We start from the raw sequence: 25,103 nt of genomic DNA, 5'->3' as shown, positions 1-25,103 counted from the left end.
TACTCTATAAGTGTATGGACGATGTACAGATACTTGCCCATATACAAACTTATACAGAATAGCAGACACACACACACACATATATACACGTACACATCCATTAGCAGACATTACAGTTCAACTGGACTACTTCAGTTCTCACCTACTATTTCTAGCTCTGTTCTGTGTGCAAGTTAAAGGACAGTTTCCAAAAAACAGCTAAGACATTTCAAAATATATGAAATATGCAAACAGCTTTCTCATTCTAGAAATGATTCTTAACTTTTAAAATTATTTAAAGTTAAAAGCAATAAAAGAATGGAATTGAAGCCAGTCATGTTGACTGTAGGTGCTGTGAGTGTGCTGCTGAAAACTGATTTAATTTGCCTGAGTTATGATCTTCCTAAAATTCTCTATGTTAATTTTTAACAGCCACAGTACTAAGCCTAGTAATTCCAATACAAAGGGAAGGACACACAGTCCATTCCTAAATTGCTACTACAGCTAGATACACAATTTTTCTAAGGCACTGCATGAGGTACTTTTCCTAGAAGCCCCACAACTATAGTAACAACCTTTTAAAAAGCTTATCAAGATACATTACATAATAAACAAGATGAAATTCAGCAGAGACAGTGACATCACCTGTTATCCATTTTGCAGATGATTCTGCAACCTTATTTATGCACATTGGATGTTTTTTCATGACAGATATAGCATATTGGACTCTCTGTAATCTGAAGTTTGCCATATTAGTTACCTTGCAAGATGCTCATTGAATAAAAGAGGATGGAGGAAATTAGGAGACATATTTGTACTTAACTCTGAGATAAAAGGTAACTTCATTATCCGTCTCCTTAACACCAATCTCTGGCCCAGCTGGCAGCTTATTTATTTTTTTATTTTAAATGTTTATAGTGCAATTGTGCTCAGTAGTTATTAAAAATGATAGTAGTCTAATTTTTTTCTCTCTTTCTGGAAAGGATGATTTTAACAGAATGCATTTCAGGAATATTTTCTGCTTGGTCTGTACTCCTGTCTAATCTGTATGTGCACACAGCATCACATGAAAAATGCATGCACATATCAGGTATAAAAACTAATACTACCTGTGCCTCAGCTTAGGCTGATGAGAAGTTTTGTACATTGCAAGTAATAGCTGAATCTTGCACGCCCCTTTGTCTTTGTTGGCAAAATCTGACTTCAGATGAGTCAGAAGCCAACACTCTGCCAGGTTTAACAAATGTCCACAGAGGATGAACAGACAGATAGAATTATTTATTTCTATTAAGAATACCGGAGAGTATATTTTACAGGAAGTAATTTCATTATCTGTTGAAGTGCTAGTGTTAAGCATTTCAATACACAAGATTCAATGATGCATTAATTTGATCCACCTCATTAGCATCCAGGCACATTTAGTGAAAAATACCAGAATTGTTACAGTTGGTTCCAGTCATCAAAGTGATAGGCCCCGAGAGCTTTAACTCTATAATTAACAGATAATATACATATAATGTGTAATATATATAATAAAATATACATAGTGTATCATGTATAACATATATAATGTGTTGTATAATATATGATTGATGTATAAAAAGAGGCAATATTCAAAATCATATTGCCATGAAGAACAACTTTCAGTAAAATTACACTGCAAAAAGATTTCAAGTTTGATCACTGTGTCTAGAAACAGAGAAAACTAGTAGAGAACCACAATTTTACATAATAGGATACATCTTGCCACAGCTCAAGGAAAACTAGGAGGAAAAGATCAGGTGTACCTCATTTGTCTTACTTCTGCAAATGAATATGCAAATAGCAGGCAGAGAAACTCAAGCAAACATCCTTTTCTACTAACAGGTCTCCTTTTAGATATTTTGGTATTTATTTTCACTATTTCAGCTACTTTTTAGAGTGGATCAAGCTCTTTGAAAAAAACGTGATGAGAGAATTTTTATTGGTAAATTCCATGTCATAGATTGATGTATTGATTTTTGGCAGTAGTCCCCACTTACTGACTCACAAAAGATATCCTTACGTCTTATATGGCCAGTGCATATACAAGGAATACAAAAACACTCATATGTGAACTGGAAACCCAGTCTATCATATACATCCTTTACCAGAAAAGAGAACAGCAAAGTGTGCAGTTCTTGCCAAACGCATTCATATATTTGTGTTCAACAAAACCTGAACACAAGTCAAACTAGGTCTATAGACAGGGATTACTAACAAACTACCTCTTGTTTAAAAGTGTCTTGCAGACCATGTTATAGGCTTCCTAGCACTGATGGTCCTGACATATAAAAATGCTTAACTTAATCTCCATTTGAACAAACTTTATGTCATTTAGCTATTTACTGGTGTCAAATGGAGACAAAAATTAACACTCCCTCACCCAAACCCAGACTCGGACAAACTGCAATGTTATCTCTTCTGTACCTGGGGCACAATATGTATAAAGACTGGCATCAGCTTATAGATACAAGAACACTGTCTAGTTAAAACATTTCTTATAAATGACTACACTGAAATATAAGCATCTTAACTGGATTTTATGGAAATATTATGATACAGAATAATTCTGATTTTAATTTTATTAAAACCAGGAAAGTTAAAATGCCCATAAAAGTGGTTGTTATCATTCTAAAAGAACAACAATTACTAATTATGAGTTTGGCATTTTATTGCTTAAAGCAATTTTTGATTTCCCATATACTATGCCCATTTTCTACATGAAATGAAATTGATCCTTACTACTTTGAATCTAGTACTAACCATTATGAAATCATATTAGATATTTCAGTGTCTGTGCCTCTAGGACATATGGTGCCCTGAGTGAGAAACATAACTTAGAATCATTTTACTTAGCTATTAAACAATTATACTCATGTTCTCTTACAGCAAAAAGGAGGTTTATCATTTCTATTGATAAACTTAAAATATCTACTGTTTATTTTCACTGTCTGAGAACCTCAACATGACTAGTACAACAGAGATTCTAATTAGAGTAATTTTTTCTGTAACCTGATTGTCTATTGTTTTCCAACTCAAACAAGATTTGAATTTGAAGAACATACGCTATGCTGGGTCTATGTAACCTGTAACAATTTTCTACCTTAATAGCCACACTGCAGCATTTGAAAATTGGCAATTATTCATTTTGCCATGAGCTAGTAACTGAAAGAGTAAAATTCTCATCTGTGAAGAATGATATAGTAAATAATGTATTAGCAAAGTCAGGCACTCTCAGTGGAAGTATATCCTCTTGCTTACACCTAACAAAGCTAATGTTCAATATGGCTCTTCTTCTCTTCACTATACAAATTTTATGTTAACGTTAATCAATTTCATCTCTAGAAAGAAAGTGTTTTAAAAAGCGGAAAACTAATAAAGATTTCACTCAGCAGAATCAGACAACAAAACACAATTCATTTTCCTATAGACTTTTAACAAGTTGTGTCAACCTCACACAGCCATCTAAAAATGCTACTTATTAAACATTTTGTGTTCAAAATAAAATAACCTAAGTCTGTTTAAAAGAATACTTTAATCTGTATTTTTCACAGCAAAGCCATAAAAAGCAGAATTTGTATTTCCTATCCTTCACTATGAAACGGAGGTCTTTCGTCTAAATTGACCATTCAGGTTTTTCCATGATCTGTGGGGAAAGAGATGCACCTCTATAAGACAATTCATCCCGCCTTCACACAAACATCCAAGACAGATGGGAGGAATTGTTCTCTGGAAGTTCCTCTCTGTCTCAGTCTCCCTCCAAAATCTATACAGGGACACTAGATAACTTCAGCTAATACCTAGCTTTTTGATAGCTAAAGTCAAAAAAGATGAATCTATCTTCTCATGCCTTTGGTCTGAAATCATAGTTTGTGGTAAGTAATTTTTTTTTTTTTTTTTTCTATGCAGACTGACTATTTTGGCTTGAAGTTTCAGCATCTCATAGGCATCTGGTTAAAATTCTTACTGCATTACACCTGCCATGCTGTCAGAGACACGTTAGTTAGTCTGCTCCATCTAGAAAGCTGATAGGGAGTCCAGACTTTCAGTCGCTCCTGTAATAGCATTAGATCTCTGATGTGGAATGAGGAAGGTTGCTATCAGGTTACTAGGCAATCAATACAAGTGTGGGCAAGATTTACAGCAGAATAGATAAGGGTAAAGGGAGAGTCATTACAGCTTAGTTTCTGATGATTAAATAATGCCTTAGCCCGGAAGCAAGCCAGGTTTTTTTCCTCCACAAGAAACCAACAGAAACATTTGAATTGTTCCTGTTCAGATAAAGGTATCTGAATCTAGCCAATACCAGTTCTGCATATTTCCATCTCCTGAGTAGAGTCAACTATTAGCATACAATAAATATTCAGATTTTTATATACACGTGACTTAATTCTTTATGGATCCTATTTATAGTCTATAAAAAGTAAAGAATACAGAAATAAAACTGAGAGTTTGTTTAAAGTTTATATGTTTTAGGAACACATAAAAAAATAGTATAGCTAATATTCCATACCTGAGTAGTGGTTGCTTTGGATAAGAAGGTTGGTCACTGTTTTGGCATGGCTGAGGTTTTTTTGTGACTTGCTTATAAATATTCCTGGCAGTTACTCCAATCCATAGCATCGTAGAGAGTGTAGAATAATGTAGTACTATGCCAACCTAAAAAAGAGGGTGGACAGTTAAACAACTCAGTAAATGGATCAGTAAAACAAGAGTTCTAGAAGAATCTTAATGCATAAGTGTACAAGTAAACAGATATTTTTAACTGAATTTGTTAAGTGCATAATTTTTTCTTTCTCTCTGTTTTTTTCTAACCAGGAAAAACACTTCTAAAAAGCAGATGGAATCCGTTATTTAATCTATCATAGATAATATCTGTGATACCAGATGGTATGTTATGAAACCAAGACTTGGAGACATTTGTTTTCTAAGAACCTGATTAATGACAACTTTTTACACCTGGATTTAAAGTGATGCAAAGCTTAGTTTGTGTTGTGAGCTTAGTTAGCTTATCATGACAATGCGATTTAAAAATTAATGAGGGGTCAGCATTTTTGCTTGCTATTATGCTACTATTTCCTTTAATTTTCAGGAATATCCTGCTGTAGTTCCCTCTCAGCTGCATATAGCCAAGGTTGACTTCTTGTAATGGGATCAGTGCTATTTGCCTAAAACCAGATTATTTTCAGACATATTTTAAGGAACTTGTAAACTTGGCCATACAATTTTTAATATTAAATGATAGGTCTTGGCATCCTCCCTTAAAAGGAAATACAAACTCTCAATAGTGTTATTATCTTTTTGTCTCCAAGAAACTAGTGTGTTTATCATTGAAAGTAAAATAAAGTACAAACACCTCTAAAATACTAACATCTTTGTTATGTTAGTAATTGTTATTCATTACTATGGAAACAGTAATTGGAATTTTATCCAATCCCCAATGCTTTATTACATCAGCTAAGTCTCCATCTGATTATATAAAATGAGGTTACCTTTGAAGCAATAACCTGACATTTTGCAGTGACAAGTAAAATATTGCTATAATTGCAAAGCACATAAATGTTTAAGGAATACAGAGAATTGCTGAATAAAGCTAACACAAATCTATTGTAATGATTTATTTGAACCAGTGTTCATTTTTGCTCAACTTAAAATAATTGATGGGTAAAGAAAAAAAATTCCACAAATTTTGTTTACATTTAGTAATATAGCACAAAACTTGAAGATAGCAGCAAATATCATCAACAGAAAACCCTTTGTAATTTTCTCTGGGACTTGTCTGACACATTAGACAAGGGAGTATAAAGCCTTCATAGCTGTTGTTGCTTGAGGTAAAAGAAGCAGAAATAAGAGAATGAGACAACTTTGTACCATCAGCTGGCAGATGTTGCCAGTTCAGTGGCTAGTGCTGTCTGGACTTAGTTCATATGCAGCTTGCAGCATTTCTGTAGGGACACGGTGAATATGACTATGAGCTGGGGGGGGGAGTAAAGGACAAAGGCAGGAGGGAGAAAAGGGGGAGGAGTAAGGGGAAGAAAAAGGAGGTGGGAACCATGAGAAAGAACTGCAAAAATTCTAGAGATTTGGTTCATAACCTCTTTCTTATTTCAACATAGCACTGCTACTATACATTCTGTAATTATTCTACACAAGTATGCCAAAGAGTCCGTAAGAATATGAACAGCAGAGGTGAATTCCATGTGAGAAGGTGCGTACATGTAAAATTTTGACAACATATATGGCCATATGTAGAGAAATGATCAGCTACTTAAGTGAATGAGATTCCTAAAAATAGTACAATAAAACAATTTTATTGAACTTTTAAGGAGGCAACTGAACTGAAGACATCATTGCTATGCCACACCTTAGTCACATTACTTTTCTTCACAGTGTTCTCATATTTCAGCAACTTAGTTCCTTCTGATATACGGACAAATTGAACAAACATGGACAAGAGACAGAAATGTTATTAACTTCTGTACTATCTCTTTAATAATATCTCTCTCTCTCTCTCTCTCTCAATCAATCAATTTGCATTTCTTACTTAAAGGAAAAGAGGATATATCCTGGTGATACAGGACCTCCTCGTGACTGACAGATTTGAAGGACAATGGTGATGATGTGGAGATAAAACATACATGACGCAACAAAAATGTGGAATTTGGAAGAGTGCACTGAGCTGTTATCCTAAATTCCAAGGGAAAGGGTACCCTTTTCTCTGTGTGGTGATTATTTTGTTTCTCACTTCCCATCACAAAATATGCTTTCTGGACTAGAGTTTTTACTCTTATTCATCCACTAATAATAGTTAGGCTTGTCACACCTCATCGTGAAAATTCAGTGTTTCAAAGTGGTGGGCTTTGCTCTCTGCCTCTTCCTTCCCCATATCTCCACACTGACATCAGTCATGCCATGGAGATGCATTTTCCTCACTGTTGCACTTAGGGGCTGTGGCTGCATGCTCTTTTGTCCCCTTCAGTGGGACCACCTCTTTCTAGCTCTCTTAAGCTAGGAAGACATCTGAGCCCTATGCTAGAAATACATGAGATACCAGCTCATGATATGGAAGGGGAAGACAAGGCTCAACAGCATGGGGAACAGGACAAAAATAGTTTTAACTTAACGCTGTTAGCAAACTGTTTACAAAACCTGTTTACAAAAGCTGTTTACAAACCTTAGGTTTATGCACTAAAGGTCCAGGGTACGAATTTATCTGTGTATATCTTGTTAGTGGATTTGTGCCTCTGTAAAGCTTAAGAGGCCAATAGATAGATACAAATTAAATACCCAAGTGTTCACTTAAAACTATTTTCACTATAAGGAGAACTTTTGTATTTCACATAAAATTGTGTGGGAAGGGTCGAGTTTTCCACACAGAACAAAGGATTATGACTGAATATATTAAAGTGATGACCCTTATTCGTAAGAAAGTTTTCCACTGACAGGCCAAATGGTACAGAAAGAACTGTCAGGACATATGCTTTGAAGACAGCATTGCACCTAAAGCTATTTAATATCTGCAGCCGTATTGTGAAAATTTGCTCTTTTCCTTGGACTCATTTTTTCCATGTCCTGTGTTCTTAGAACTCTTATCTTTGGGAATAAGCACCAGCCTACTGAATAGATTATGCTTTTCTACAATAAGAAGTTGCTGTCTGCATGTGCTCCTTCAATAAATTTCAGTACCTTAGAGGTAACTCAAGTTCCACACCATGCAGTTACCACAGTAATGACCAGAATACACATTTATGCAAAGCATTTTGGCACAAAAAGCTCTCTTGATGAGCTTTAACTTGCACACAAATTTCTTTGTTTTCCCCTAGTTTTTAATTTCATTTCTTTTTTTTTTAAATTGTAATCATATTTCAGATAAGATTGTCCTTCTTCAGCCAGTTCTATTTAAAGGAGGATATGGATATGCACTGACATTCCATTTAAACTATTAATCCTGCACTGAAAGTGATTATTTTCAGTGAGATTAAGGGATTCAGGAATTTCTCTGCAGTCTATAACACCACTGGACATAAAAATTTCATGATCTTAAAAACTTTAGCCTTAGAACAACCCCCTGCTTCCTTCACAGGTAAAAAATTTAGAGCAAGAAGTTGAGACCCACAAATCAGGTACCTGAGACCAGGAAGGACAATCTTCAGCACAGCATGCACATCTAACTCCATAGCATGCAATGTCTTTAGCCATCATAGGTTGCTGCTAGTGAAGTTTCCAGCCACCTAAAGTCTTGCTTGTGCATGTGACTAGCTCTGTTCCTGTCTCAGCAGAGCTGAACAATGCAGAGCCTTTCTCACCGAAAACCACTCAAGAGCTCTTAAATAGCATTCTTGCTTGAGACACCCTAACTGGCAAACTTGATCACAGTACATTAATTTTACACCCATTCTTTCAAAAAAAATATAGCTAGAGCAGAAAGAACTGCTCTTTTCCTCCTCTTTCTATAATATTTTTGTATCTACAGCTCCTATCTGAGATGTGGCGCATAGCTCTAGGACCATCTTAGTTTAACAGGATTCAAATCCAAATGTCAAACTTCCAAGGGTAGTATTCTAACTTCCAGACTACTGGCTAGTATGGAACGGGCTTTGCCTTTCTTGCTGAAGATTTACTGCCCTACAGAAAGGAAGTCACAAGCAGTTGTGACACTCATCAGGGAGGAGGAAGATCTGAGCCTTGCCAAATTTTATATGGAAGCTTTTATTTGATAAACCATATAGGATGTTCTTGGAGATGTGATTGAAGTGACTGGCCACTAGGATAAAAAAATTATAATTCTGTCTCACTCCCTAACTTTTCTCCCTCCTGAATCTTGTGTCCCTAAGCCTATTCTTCATGCTTCAACATGCTGAACTGATGATTTCATCCCCTAGCCTCATGGCTATCATGCTGTCCTGGAAAGCAGGGGCCATGAGACTGAAATCTTTCAGACTGAGGGTACAGAATCAATGCCTCCCACACATGGGGAGTGATCCAGCTATAGTTGTGTCTCTTTCTGTCTCATTCCTTACATGAAAGGAATAATCCTCCTCCTGCCCTTTGAAGGAAAGTAATCTGAGACCTAACTCTGGGAGATGGAAGGGGCTGACTACATCATCCACTGGCTGGCTCAAGCACCTTTCTGGCTCCGTACTGGCTCTGATTAATCCCAATCTGCTGTTCCTAACACAACCTTTGCCTTGCACGAAAGATTTTGCCATAAACTCAAGACTCTGGATTCTACATCAACAGCCAGCATTCAGTGACACCCAGAATCAGATTCGTGGGTAATATAAACAGTCTGTAGATATAACATCATTTACACAGGAAATCTGTGAAGAAGCAATCAACTCTTCCAGACCAGCACTCTAACATCAGTTTTCTTTATAAATCATAAAGACTGCATAGCACATACACAACTGAGACTGTCTATACAAAATCCTCTCTGAAACAGGTATGCAGGTTTAAAAGGAAGTTTTAGACTTTTAGATTCCAGATAAAAATAAATATCTTACCATCTCTGAAAGCACATTTTTTTGTGTAACTACTTTGCCTTCAAGGGGATATGAAGGTTCTTCCAGCTATCTATCACAGAAAATGGGTACATTTCCATAGCATCAATTCCTGCTGCTTAAAATTAGCCTGGGACACCTCATTTAGAGGGAGAAGGTGATCCAACTGAAGTTATTTTAGAACCACCCTTTTTGGTTAATTATGAAGGATAAAAATTAACTCAGTCTATTACTTCACTTGGGTAAGGATGTTTCAGTGAAATTTGTGTGAAAGTTTTAGGGATAATTACAATAAGAAAGGTGGAGGTTCACTGGCTTTGACACCACATTTCAGTAATTAGGACAGAAAATGCTTGCACTTGGAATCTTCCCCTATGCACTCAAGACACAAAAAGTGCAAATTACATTTGCTGCAGGGTGAGGCTGTGTTTTGAACTGTAGCAGATGGAAAGATACCTGTGCTATAGCAACACCGATGGTGTTGCACATGGTGTGTAACTAATTTTAGTACTGCTTGAAGCAGTAATATTTTCACAAATATATTTTTAAACCCTAATATCAATTTTTTTTCCAGAACTAAAAAAAAAAAAAAAAGAAAAAAGGAGAAAGAGACAAAACTTAAGACTTGAGGGACACACAAACCCAAAACAGCTATATAAATATACCTTACGTTAGGCTGAGTGATTTAAAGAATTGCTAATATTCCATACGCAGGAGAAAAGGAGTGCTGTCCACCCTACCACTGCCTACCTCCTAGCTTTGGCACCCTGAATATTAATTCACAGAGTAATCATCTCAGGGTAATCACAGGAGGAGACAGCCACTGGGACTCACAGAATTTTGAAAAACGTTGCTGTCAGTAGGCAAGAAAGGGTGTGTGGTGGGGTACGATGTTCTGGGAGTGAACGTTTGTTCAGCCTGTGTTACCAGCTATAGGAGTCTTGTCTTAGATTGTTTGGACTGTTGCATCCATTAGCCCTGCCTAATTACATCAGACAATTTCTACCAGGAACCAGAGGACAGTGTGTGTCTTGTGTGTCCTATATCTTTCCTATATTTTAACTGCTGATGATATTGTCGGTTGATGTAGCATGGTGTCAGGTAAATAAATAACTTTATGAAACTGATTAGAAGGCATATGTGAATGGATCCATTCAGTTTCTCTGTGCATGTTCTTCAGCAGCTCAGATCTGGCCCTATACCATAGCAAGAAACAGCTGTCACTGATAATGCATTTTATGAAGAGAGCCCTGTAGTTTATGTATTACTCATAACAGTTTATTAATAACTCATTTATCTCAATCAATTTTTCATTATTGCTGTTAATACTGCATTGTTACCATGCAATCTGCAAAGTAAATATCCAGACAATGATTGTAACAACAGATGGTCATTTGTGATCGTGTAATTACACGACCATGGCTGCCCTACAAACTAATCTGCTACCCTCACTTGCAAACTGCAGATAAAGACAATGGTAAGTGGTATGTCATTTGCTAGAACTTACAGATTAATTATGACAGAATACACTAGATATTGTGAGATATTTATCTCAGAATAATCTAGTGGACAATTGTTTCATTTAAATGAATACCATGTAATATACATAGGTAGACTTTGAATGTAGAACGTTACAGGTGCTAACAGATCTACATATGCTGTTTGTTGATGGTCATGCACAAGTATACACAAAAGGCTTCCAAAGCACCTCACTGAGAATTAGAGTGATACCTGTTACACTAGTTATGCAAGTTTTGCAGTGAGTGCTGTTGGCTGGCAACTCTTGCTGTTTACAGGCATTCAAGCCAATCAAAAGAACGGGATTAGTGACAGGCAAAATATCTGGGAGAATGTTGGCTTAACAAAGTGCTTTACTACAGGTAAATACCAACAACATTCATGAGATCTGGAGCACTTCTACAAAATCTGAGAGGAAAACATATTTATGACAAACAAATTGCAAGAAGCCCTCATCAGGCGTTACAGAAGATGACTGAAATGACTCTATGCACTGTACAGGCTCAGCCTCTATATTCAGTGCAGCTGCAGCCATGCCCTCTCTGAGCATCTCATGGCACTCTATCCTTGGAAAGGGTAAAGCAAGAGATGTGAAATAGTCCAGCAGTGCAAACAGGGCTCCATAAATCACAAGTGTACTGGTCTGCTGTCTCCTTAGCTTGAGTTGTAATTAAGAGACATAATCACACTATAAACATTAAGCTGCCCAAGTATATATTTAGGGATCACTCAGTGAAGCCAGGGCCACCCTCAGGCAAATGGTATATATATTAAAAAAGAGCAGCAGTAACTTTAGTTCCACACATTCAATCCAAAGATCAGAAGGGATATTAGAAATGTTTGGGAATCATAGTTTTGAATTATCCTGTAGAACAGAGAAACATTATGATTTTCAGGGATTTTTTTTAAATAAGGAAATCTGAGCAGAGAGAAGTTAATGCATTGGTCAGCCTCTCACAGAAACTCAGGTGACAACCAAACACTGAACACTCCCAGCCCTGGCCTTTAAAAGACATGCTTATAATGATGACTTATTTTGAAGAACTCAAGATCCAGAAACAATATATGAAAAGAAAGAGAACTATCAATATTATGTTAAAAGATACAGTTTCAGGTTTTCATTCTATTAGTAAGAATTACTAAGGCAGATACTTACAGCTTGACATATAATTGGATATTTAATGCGATTGATTCCACCAGCAAAAACAGCAAACGTAAGAGCAGTATGGAAACAAAAGTTGAGAAGCATGTGCCATCCTTTTCTACTTATTCGGATTGTGCTGTTGAAAAATCATGTTTTAAAATTAAAAAGCAACATATCTATTATGAAAATTACACTTTGGAAAAAATGCTTAATACGATAGAGTCAAATTCTCCGATTCTTGAGTATCTACTTAGCAATCTTAGCAATAGGACAGAGTATGATTTATACAGCATTGAAATCAACATTAAAAAGGTAAAATCAATGGTAAAAATTGTAAAGAGTCTACTGACTTAAAGCTTCCTCCATCTAATCAAGCATTTAAAGTAGAGTAATAAAAGCAAAAGGCTTATTGCATAGCTGCAGATATGCAGAACTTTAACAAGACATCTCTAAAGGATTAAATGGAAGCTGAAAATCAGAAGTCATTGCATTAAGTTCACTTAATTAATATTTAGCATCTTCTACAGTACAATACATTCCTACTCTTTTAAATTGCTAATGGTCTTTAACAGAAGTATGTAGTTAAAATGGCATTTATATGAATCTTTCATGTCAAGGAAAACACAAGTTTTCTAAACCCAAGAAGATTTAGACATCAAAGAAAGTTTCTTTTATCCAATGATAGTTACCAAGCCTTTCAACCAAACTTGGTCTTAGAAGCCAATACTGCCAGTGTAGCTGTCCAAACTACTGCTCTCTGACTGGAATTTGCCAGAGAGCAATTTGATAGTGCTCGTGGTTTCAGATTGAATTGTCAAGTTAGAAATCTTAGGAACAGTGCGTAGACCATTTAGACATACGTCTCAGGAATGATACAGCTTGGGAACAGCTTGAGAAATGTTGACATAACCTTTTTTTCATTTCTCTGGTGTAAATCACATTGCTGATATTACTATCCAACAGTAATTCAGATCATTTTAATTTCTTTTCAGTGAGGGTTAGAAAAATTGAAGTACCTCAGCATAATGCTGACCATTTAATACAAGTGCTTAAAATTGAATTCTTACCTGTGATGGACAATGTAGGTGATAATGGAAGCAAACAGGCACAACAACATAACTGCAGTACATGCATATACCACAGGGTGCAGAAACTCCCCTGGGTACTGGGGGAAAGACAGCACTGTCTTAAAATCCTACGGAGAAAGCAAAATGATTTAACATTGTTAGGCATGTGTGAAACTCAGAGTTCATTTCAATATGTTCTGTCATTTCTAGCTGTTCCCTTTCAAGAGCAGGAAAATAAGATGATGAACTTTTTATGTAGATATAGTTCATGAATTTACAATAACATCAGACTGCTCTTTCCTCATCTGCATACACTTTGCAAGACAGAAATTAACCTTTTTGTACAAGCAGACATATCCTAATTAAAAAAAAAGTCTGAAAAAATACACAGAATATTACATCTTCCAGGCATTAGCAGTATCTGTTCCTTCTGATAACATGAACTTTATGTGTGTATTTTACTAGGATATTAAGTACAAAATATCAAATTACCATAAAGGTCTCTAAATGGCATATACATGGCTGCAGAGGAACCACTTAAAGAAACAAAAGCCAAGAGAATACACCCAAAATATTGACTGACTCACTCCTACATTCAAATATAATTCCCAGTTGATATACCTCCTCTCACCCAGTGACCTTCACACTTAGTTGCAAATACTCTACTACCTACATCAATTCAAAAGCAGCTTGACAGCTATATTAACAGCAGAGTAAAGATCCATGCATTCCTTTTGGACCTGCTAGTGCCTACTGACACAATTCTTCATGAAAAATACAATGAAAAACTATTAATATATTTTAAAAATTAACCATATCAAATTCCCATTCTAAATTACTGGATCTTACAAGGAAGGAATAAGAGAGCTAAATCTTCAGGTGTGATGGATGGAAAGCAAAAGGAACCCATTACAGAAAACAGTATGTCTTCAAGACTATCTGAATTAAACCAAACATTAGAGGTTCACTATAATACTTTAAGCCACATCTGTTTGTGGCACTACATTTCTGCAAAGAAGTACTATAAATTAGACAAACTATCACCTGAGTGCAAACAAAGTGTCGTCTGCATGCCAGTTTCCATGTGCAGTGGCACTAAGTGTGCACACAAAAATGAGTATACAACCCAGCACAGAAAAAGCTAAAATCTGAAAAAGTACTGAATATGACAATCCAGCAAACTCTAACACTGAAAATACTGGTATACATTTAAAAGACTTTTTTCTTATTTGCCAGTTTTAGGTTAGTTTTGGAGACTGGGACTGTAATGCTAATGTATTTTTTAATCACATTTGCATGCAGAGAGCTGATTTCCAGCACCATTATTTATGTATATGAACTTGTCCATGTACAAGCAGCTAATGTTCATGAGTATATGCAATTATTAAATCAGGGGGAAAGGTACTGTTCCATTTACCTTCCAGAAAGGTCCTTACAAGTAACAGATGCCCTAGTAGTCATTATTTTTCTTCATACTAGCTTTAAAGTTCCTAAGATTGATTGTACCAGTTTCTCCAGATGCATATTAATGTCAGTTCTAAAACAGAGCAGCTTACAAAATACATAAAAAAAGATCATCAAAATGAACAAATAATGTATGAACAAGATGGCAAATATATGTCATTACAACCCATTTCTCTTCAAGTACTTTGTCAGCTTGCATGTGTACCTCAGTTAAATCCGCTCAGTCACCACCTGTCCCAGACACAAGTCCTCTCTCTGCCCTACTGAGTTCACCAAGACTCAAAGTCAGAGGTGGAGTAACTTGTCGCAGAGGTACTTTTATACTGTCTGCTAACATCTCTTGCTACTCTTCCCTCAACCACAAGTGGAACAGAAGAGGAAAAGAACTCTGTCTTTTGATGTGGTAGCTTTTTAATGTGACAGACCTATGCTCTTGAGGCCTTCACCTGATTTTTTTTTTTTTTTTTTTAGTGTGCATGAATATACATTCAGGATATACCGAATTAAAAAATTTCAAATAATTCTTTAAAAGTCTGTTGGCTCAGAACTGCCACTAAATCTCCACTCAAACACCCCTTTTTTGACGGTCTTTTCTCCCATGTTTTTATTTGCATCATCTTCCCATTAATTCTTTTACAGAGTGAATTTCTTGAGGTAGACTATTATTTACCAGAAATGTTCAGTACAATTTTGGCTCATATTACTAGAGTAGTAATGTAAATACTGGACAATTTAAACAGAAATACTCTGCTGAAAATGATAAAATATTGAATTTTAGCTCTTAATGATATAATCATATTTTGGTATACCAATAGTACACTTCATCATAATTTTATGTATATACTTGCTTCAGTTCTGTGCATTAAGAAAACTGTTACTGTAACTAATATAGTAGTAACAGTGCAGTTATTTAAAGAAATAAATATCTTGGATATTTCTGAAAAAAATACTCTGAAAAGTTAACAAAGTCGTGAAAAAGGAAACACAGTAAAGCTATACATTTATGTAGCAACAAATGGAAGCAATTTTACTTGAGGTGGCATCACTCAGTGTACTAAAGAACTAGCTTTTAATAGTGTAAATGCAAGGATCACCAAATCACTATGTTTGAACATCAGTATAAAAGCAAATGCCATATGCCCTACAGGAATACAGCCATTTTCCCTGCAGAAGAATCAAGAACAATCAGCATCTTAAAGCTAATTCCATTTTAAAATATGCATTTTTTATTATTATCTCTTTTCTAATCTTGTACAACTTTTGAGTATCATAATGCATTATTGCCAATGTAGAATATCCTTTTTAAGAGTTTTGTATATTGAAAACTGATTTCATTATAGATATATAATAAATTTATCTTGTCTGCTTTTTGATGATAATTAAACCTTATTGATCTGTCAGCCTCCCCTGAGTAATCCTCTGGGGAAGGCAGCATGCAGAAAACAAAGTTATTTTTTTCATGCTGTACACAAAGCAGCATAATTGTACGTTACGTTTTAAAAAGGTAGGTTTGATTTTATTTCCTAGAGGGGATTCAAATGATGATGATATTGAAAAATGGCAGGAATATCTACAGGAAAATGAATACACACAGGACTTTGACCATTACAAACTGCTGTCTACAACTACAAGGCCCGTAAAATGTTCTCTAATGAGAAATTATCATTCATTCACCCTTATAGGAAGGTGTGAAACCAGCTTCTTTCAGCTGTAAATGCCACCATAGTATATAAAGCACAACAGAAATTAGTGATGGAAATTAGTGACAGAAAAGACATTTTATCAGCTATTTCATCTAACAATCAGAATTATAAAAACATCAGAGTGCAAATAGGACTTTCACTTTTACTTGAGACTTCATTCCCAAAATCAACTGAAAGACACATCTATACTGACCAGTTAAAACTCAATATGAAAGTATAAAGAGGTATAGACAAATTACATACCAAAGGCAGCTCTCAGACATCTAATAGCAGATGCTGAGAAAGCTGAGGGGAAGATACAGTGAACTAATACTAAATATCTGGTACTTTCACAAAATCACAGCTGCTAAAAACAATCTAGTTTGTGTTATAAATTTTTGTAATCCATCTACTTATATTTGCAAATTAAACATTTATTTTTAATATATTGCTTGTAATAGTATGACTTTAGAAAGTATAGTCTAACTAGTTTCTGTGTTTAAAGCAGGACACCTGAAATTGTGTTCCCCAAGGAAGTGGTGTCCAAGTGCCACAGAGATTTAGAAATAGAAGTGCATTTGAACAATCAGTTCTTGTTTTAGATTCCTATTTGTGTTTAGATTCCTCCTGCTTAAACAAAACAAAACTTAAAAATTAGGTGCCAAATATTAGGATGTTTAGGAGCATGAGAATATGGAAATTATCCATAGAACTGGGTCTCTACAGAGGGCTGAAAACACTGCAATGCATGCTGAGTGGAGCAGTTGATGTGCTGGAGGGCAGAACTGCCATTTGGCAAGATCTCAACAGGCTGGAGGAATGGGCTTACAAGGGGGACAGAGTAACCCCGACTGGGACAGAGTAACCCTGACAGCAGTACAGGCTGGGGGACAACTGACTGGAAAGAAGCTTTGCAGAAAAGGATCAGAGGGTACTGGTGGACAATAATCTGAAAGCAAGCCAGTGGTGAGCCCTTATGATACATAAGGTGAACCACATATGGGGCCATATTAGCAAGAGTGCAGGCAGCAGGCTGAGGGAAGTGATTATTCCCTTCTATTCAGCACTTGTGAGACCAAATCTTGACTAGTGTGTCCAGTTTGGGGCACTTCAGTACAAGAACGAATTGGCAAATCAGAAGAAGTCCAGTGGAAGTCCAGAAGGTGGCTCAAGACCTAGATTCTAGGTCTTTAACTTGCGTCTCATATCTCCCAAGAGCTGGCCCATTTTACTGAGCTCCTTTACAGTCTGGATACCTTTACCCTCTGGTTGAAGCTGCATCACCAAGAATGCAAGATCCATTAAGCCAACAGAAAGCAAGAGCAAACAGAAAGCAAGAGCTTGAGCCAGAGGCTTGATTTGTTATAAAGTTAGTGCATTTTGAAGGAGACAAGCCTGGATTTTTGTCACCAGTACCAAGCCAGTTTATGCATTTTACAGAGCAAACAACACATGTTATTATTAAGTGTAATTTAATTAAAAGTAGATGTAATCCAAGGATAAAGGAATAAAAGCCAGATCTTGCTCTTATGAGTACTCTAACTCCAAGGCTTTATGCAAGAGATTGGCATATTCAGGAATATACTGAAAAAAACAACCTTTTCTGGGAAGCTGGACTCAATACTGTCCATACGGACTAAGCATTCTCTGTTAGGTGAGCAGTACATGTCAGCTGAGGACTTAGGTGAAGAGTAAGTGCCTCTTTGCCAGGCCTCTGAATGACAGCAGAGCTTAGAAATCTAGCTCTTCACACTGGGAAGCATCTATGCACATGCAGAGGAATCTAATTCCAGGGAATTTTGCAGTTCCCACTACACCAAATGTTAATTTTGCAGATAGCAGGTAAACTTTCTGGATCACTTTCATAGTCTTTGGTGCTTAAACTCTGCTAAGGTCTATTCTGTAGGTGTAAAAGTAGGTGTTTAAACATAAAAAAAAAATTGAAAAGTTCATTCTTAAATGTCTCTTTGTAAGCAGCCTGATTTTTCAAAGTACTGAACCACGTTTCTACAGCCTCTTACGAGAAAACCCTGTGTTCTCTATGGGGAAAAGTCAAATACTGTAATTATGTCAACCTTCTAAATGACATCCCTGTAATACTTCTCCGACTCATGAATTAATTTCTCAAAAGGCTTAGACAGGCTGTTTAATTTGGAGAAGACCTGAAACATCAAGTTTAGAAGACTGTTTTCAGAATTGAACTTCATGAATAGGCCTATAACATTCTGCAATTGTCTCCAGTCTCACTGAAAATGTTGAAAACATAGCTTTTGTGGTACTGTGATCCTACCAATTTGGAAAGACTTAAAAGATTCAAGGAATGCTTGTAAAACAACAGGAGAGAAATCCTGTTAACTTTTAGCATGATCCGTTCCTAGTATCTCGCCTCTCCTCAATTCCTCATTCACACAGTTTTCCAAGGTTTGCTTCCAGAATATTTTCAAATTTGCTCTTTTTTTGTCAGCTCAGTCTCCTCAGCTCTAATTATCTCAAATAGCCATCCACTGAATGCATGCTTCTTTTGCAAATAATGACTCCTTAACACTCACAAAGAAAAAAAAATTCCAACAGAAACCCACCTATGTTGTTTGGAATACTGAGATACATTGTGACAAAACAGGAAAGGAGTTGTTTATGATTTTATGTTCATTTAACCTATCTTCAGGATTACAATTAAAAATGCTAACAATATGTATTAATCCATTTTATGTTAATTGGGAAGTAGTATACTTAGATTTAATAATTTTACTAGTGTTTATTTGGCAGATTTGAGGAAATTAATATTGACAAAGCAGTCTGAGGGGGAAAAGGAAATGCTGTATACAATTACAGTCATATCCATCACTACTGAATTGCCATTCTGTTCTAAGAAAAACGAAAGGAAGAACAAAAGGACAATGTATGTCAAAACACATTCAGCAAATTTTGAAATTCAGTGTTGCTGTTGGATATTTTTGTTATCTCCTGAAGAGTTTTTACTCAGATATACTATGGCTACAGGACACTAGATTCGTCATAACATACACAAACATTGCCTTGAAAAGTTAAAATATTGATATACAGCTCAGTTCACAAAAGAGCACAAATACATAGTATTTATAGAAAAAATACTTATAATTAGATATATCAAAGCTTCAGAATACATAAGTTCATAATTTTACTCTAAAACAGAAAATCATATTGCAGAGGTCTATAGTTCAAGACCCTAGAGGGCTTTGGCCACCTCTGAAAGAAGATTGTGACTGTCTCTCTTCCTCCTACAGATTACAGAAGACAAAATAGGGGACTGGTCTAAACACAGTATATGAAGGGAAAGGCAGGAATATAACTCGGGAGTTTAGTTCACAGTATTTTACTCTCACCCCTAGGATATACCATTCAAAAGCTGATTAGAAAAAGATAATGCTGTATCATGTCTGACACTGTTTTACTTCCATCCACTGGCCCAACCCAGAGCAGAATGAAAGCGTGAAAGTAGTGTGAGGGAAGGAGCTTATACCTCCTTTCCAACACAGCCTCCAAACTGTACTCTCTCTCTCTCATTGACATCACTTGAACAACTGGCACAGAGAGAAATGAAATGGCTCTACATGAATCCTCTCACTTGAAGTATGCTCATGCTTATTAATTATCAATCGCAGTTGATAAATCCTTGATTACTGCCTTTCTAAAAAAGGACTCTATGAAACCTTTATTTTAACCCTTTTACAGTCCATAGGCAGAAACAACTTTTATAAAACCAGTTCAGGGAACATTGTCTTACTATTTAAAAAGATGAAAAATCAGAATATGTGCTGTACTAGCTATAAAACGGACAGTTGGATTAACTGAGGCATCTATTTCATCTTCCACAGCAGGATATACATTATTCTGATGGTAATGTAAACCTTCATCACTGTTGCTTTATTGCTGCTCTTCAGTTTACAGATGCTACTTTAGTTTTCTGCTATTACGCCAAAACATAATAATCAATTATGATTTTTTTTATGGTTTAATAGATTAGAGAATTATAGATTAATAACACGTATCATGATATTGTAGCTAATTTCATTGGCTACATACCATATGCTAGCTATTTTGAATTTGCTTCAGTTTGTTAGTATTTTAAAATATATTAGGTATTCAGGTGTGAATTAAGAAGATACACATAGGCACTGTATATTGTTCATATTATAAATTAATAGCTAAGCAGAACAACGAAATATTTTTCATTTCTGGTATGAGAATTGAACTGTCCAGAAAAGCATAGTCTCTATCAAATAAAACAATCCCTGACTTTATGCCACAAAACACTGATTAAGAAATAACACTTGAATGAAAATGATTACACATAACGAAGGTACAAAAGTTTTCCGACAGCTGTTGGAAGTCACGTTTGTGTGTGTGTATATCTATATATATTAAAATGACTTAAGGTCAGGCATCTTTATTCTTAAAAGTGACTGCGAAACATAAGCTAAGGAACATACCACGTTGTTTGCTACCATATCAATTGCAAAGCAAGGGTGAGTCTAAGATTCTATTTTCGTGTCTTGCACAGATAAAAATGGAAGATGCACAAAGGAAAAAAAGCAAAGTTGAATTACCATAAAAAAACAAATACAAGACCTAAAACAGAATTACATACCAGACACAAAAGCTGCAGTAAAAGGTGCCTCAGTTGCCTTTACGGTTGTAGAAAAACCAATCTGCTACATCTTACCAGAGATAAATGTGCATTCGGCTTTACAAACAAAAATTAATTGTAGCCCTTATGTCAATATACGATTTTTGAAAACAAAATGAAACCATGAAATTGGTTGTTTGCAAGCAATTAGTTAACATTTAATAACTACCCAAAGTTTAAGAACAGGCTGAACCCAAGCAGTTGAAGGAGGAGGAAGCCATTTTGGGTGTGGCACCTGCAAAGTCAACAGGTGCTTTCTTTAATGAATTTAGAAAAACATCCTCAAAGCAAAATTATGTTTTACATTCAGGGAAACAAGCGGCTGGGGGAAAAAGGGAACTCATAGAAGCTGTAGAAAATGAGGTATATTTGATATCATCAAATCTTAGGAACAGCTCTTAAATTCTGAACAATTCTGGAATGGGTGAAAAAAATGTTGAAGTAACTCTGAGAGAAATCAGTCCTTACGAAGTGGACGATAATATCCGCATTTAACTCGTGGGTGCCACAGCCTTGTGCTATGATTGGCTGCCATCTGGGCTCCATCTGACAGCAGCAGATTGGTATTCTCTGCACACGTCCTCGCAATTCCTGTCGCCTATGTTTGCTGTCCCTTACACATACACACAATACATTATTTACTCAACTATAAACATTTCTGTAATGTACACAAGCAGCATCTACAGTGCAATCATGCACCAGCATTCAGGATCAATCTGGTATTAATAGTACACATCTGGCTAATCTTTTTACAACTGGTTTATAAAAAATATTTTTAATGGTGCAAACATTTTCTCACCTATATACACTAGAAACCTCTAATTTTTTGTTTGCTTTCCTTTATTCCCTGAACAATAATAGGTCATTATTATATGCATAATATTTTTCCTTTCATGAAGGTAACTTTCTGTTAAGCAGGATAGTTAAATAACTGCAATGGGAACTGTAAGTGTGACTGAGAACAGACCAAAGCAGGCTGATGTGTTAGCACTGCACAGAAATATTTTTCTTCACGAACAGCAATTTCATGAGAAGGCTATCAGCATCGGTATATGAACTAAAACTCCTACAGGATCAACAAGGACGGCACTGTCCTTACTTAAAAGAGCAGAAGATGTTATTCCTCTCCATTTATTAAATGATTCAACATTGCGGTATGCCTGCAACTAATTAGTATGATCAACACAGTGCAGGGCAGGAACAAAAGCAGACCAGCCTCCAAGATGTGCTGATGTAAAAGCACACAGGAGTATACATTTTTAAACCCTGTCCTATAATTTATAACCATTACATACTAATCATTCCTTGATGGAACTTTCATTTGTAAGACTGAATTTAATGTCATTTCTGATTAGGCCTGTCTCTGGATATTAAAACCGACCACCAGGTTTATTCACTTACTAGCAGTTAAATAACTTACTTTCTTTAAGACTGTCTTACACTACACACTATAGAAAACAGAAGGTCAGTTACTGACAAGTAAGAATGATACAGATGCATGTAAAAAGAACATATATGTATAGCAAAAGAAAGAGAGAGAAATATAGATATATTTGCTAAGTCATATACTTACCATTAGCACTGCAAAGTTACTGAAGTGTGTACTCTGAATGGTGGTAATATTGCCTGCAGAACTAATTATGTGGCACCCTTCTCCCCACCAGCCTCCATGTCCATCTAGAAGGTCAAAATCCCAGAAGGCTGCAATGGGGTCTATACCCCGTGCAAAGTGCCTCAACCCTATAGTAAGAGGACTGGTGAGGTTTCCAAAACTGCACCCATCTGCAAAAGCAACAAACTGAATCAGAGAGATGGAGTGGAAAACCCTTTATTGATGAATGCTGTGTAAAGAGATCAGATACACTAAATTATAGGGGAAAAAAAGCAATAGACATATACTGTTAGTGGTCAAAATCAAAGGTAGTGCTCACATTCAGAAAAGTTTGCAATAGTATAAATAAATCTGAACATTTCAGTCCCATAGTGTCCAAATGATCTAATCATCCTTCACAAAGCAGATTTTTTTTTTTTGTTTCAGATTCTTCAGTTACGACCAGTGTTACACTATTGCCCAGGTAACTGCAGAAACGTCTCAGTTTCATGGTATGATTAATAGCTGAGACAATTCTGTACTTTGAAAGTCACATTTAAACATTTTAAAAATGTTAATAGAAATGAGAGCACTATTCAGCATCAAATAAAATTAGTAAAATTGCCTGGGTGAATAACTAATCAAAATAATGACTCACTAGCACATACAATATATCACACTTAGACAAAAGCCTTTAACAACACCTGTTTTACGTCCATCGTATCAGAAAGTATACTGGTGAGTATTGATACATGCAACAGGGCACTACTCCCACTCCAAAAGCCTTATTTTCATCAGTGTCTAGGACGTTAACATTGTAATTGTCACTGTAAAGAGTAAAACAAGGTTCTTTCCTATAGCACCATGCTGTAAGAAACAAGCATCTGTAACAACACTGTCAACAAACAGCAGTCCAGAATTTGCATTCTAGTCATACAGCAAGTGCATTTCTTTATTTGCAAGATAATTTGAATAAAATCATGCAGATAGGAAGAATTGCAAACATTTGTACTAAAGAAAGAGACTGTTTCCAGCCTCTCAGAACACTGTATACTCTACTCCTCTATTTTCTACATAATCAAGTATACCGTAGCTTTTAGATTAAAGGAAATGCATAACAACTCCTCACCTATTTTAGCAAAAACAGCTGGTGTGGCAACCGTCCTACGTTTCCCATCATCTGCAAGATTTGATGAGTTTCCTGTGCTAGGAAAGAGTTTTCCATTCCGAAAAACAATAAACTGTAGCTTGCAAGTGGAGTTATCAACAGATTGCCAGGCTGAAGACTGAGAGAAGACAGACTGTGGCAAATGAACTGAAGCTACTGCTACAGCATTCTGTACAATGAGAAAAAAAGAGAAACATTTAAAATGCAAATCACAACAGGGTTGCTTTCATGATGTTTTAAACTCCTGTACAAGAAATGTATGCTGCCTTCCTTTTCCAACAGACTGGAAGCAACCAAAGAAGCACGAGCTGTAACCATGGGAATAGGATTGGTACAGTGCATATTAAAAGGGAAAACGTTTTGATTGAATGTGAGAGTCTATATGGTCAAGCTCCCTGCTGCAGAGGTGAGAATGGTTCTTACCGTGCCTGCTAGAGGGTCCATCAACACTGCAGATCTGATTTAAAGAGACAACCTCTACCAGGTTTTCTCCTTCACTTAAAACAGAATCAGACAACTTACATTAAAACATTTCTCTGAAAGGATACTTAAAGGGTATAAAAATAATTTTATTAATACAAAAAATTACATCAGCAGAGAACTGCAAGTGCGGTAAACAATACATTTTATGAATACGTTTTTCTTGGTTCATATAAGGAAAATCAGTTAACTCTGGTTTAGTAATGCAGGATTAAAAAATATTACAAGCACTAATGTAACAGAAGAAAACAAGACAGCCCTAGGAGAAAATGAATGAAGACTGTCAGATCACTATAATGGCTTTGAGTTGTGAGTGTGTTATACACCCTTTTACAAGCAGATAATTCCCTTACAGCAGAGCTATAAAATACACCAAACATTATGTTCTGAGGACTTCACTCATCAAGCATCTTTTTCCTGCCAAAGTAGCAAACTAATCATTAAAGGCTGAGATATTTACAAGAAAAAACAAATGATGAGCAATGGGAAAATAAACAGGGAGCCTGTCCTGAGCCTTGAAGTGAAAAGTGTATGTATTTAAAACCAAACAAACTACAAAATGTTCTAATTTGCATTTCCCCCAAGGGCAAAGTATAGCTTCTGTGCACATAATTTACATAGATTATCACACACTTTCTTCATAGCACATGTGCGCTACCTCTTTGAGAAGTAAAACAATAATCTTCACAATCGTGTAAACAAACATGACATTAATATATGTCCATGTGCTGGGAGAAATATACATGTGAGATATAAGGTACAACAGACATCAGCAGACTAAAATGAATATGAGAAGCATCAAGTGCCCTCACAACAAATATGG

The 25,103-nt window shown here is 35.9% G+C and overlaps 1 protein-coding gene across 1 annotated transcript in view; it reads right to left on the bottom strand.

The window, feature by feature from the left end:
* The window catches only part of LOC309589876 (adhesion G protein-coupled receptor A3-like), a gene marked incomplete at its 5' end in the record, with an annotated part of 283,649 nt that overhangs the window by 29,175 nt on the left and 229,371 nt on the right, over positions 1–25,103 (bottom strand). Inside the window, 5 exons of the mRNA XM_082310563.1 lie at positions 4,514–4,659; positions 12,175–12,298; positions 13,230–13,357; positions 22,615–22,823; positions 23,762–23,969. Coding sequence (XP_082166689.1) covers positions 4,514–4,659; positions 12,175–12,298; positions 13,230–13,357; positions 22,615–22,823; positions 23,762–23,969 — 815 coding nt within the window. The remainder of the gene's footprint in view (positions 1–4,513; positions 4,660–12,174; positions 12,299–13,229; positions 13,358–22,614; positions 22,824–23,761; positions 23,970–25,103) is intronic.

The sequence above is a fragment of the Platalea leucorodia genome (assembly GCF_965183815.1).
Source record: "Platalea leucorodia genome assembly, chromosome: 4".
NCBI lineage: Eukaryota > Metazoa > Chordata > Aves > Pelecaniformes > Threskiornithidae > Platalea > Platalea leucorodia.
This window is presented reverse-complemented; position numbering and strand designations above follow the sequence as displayed.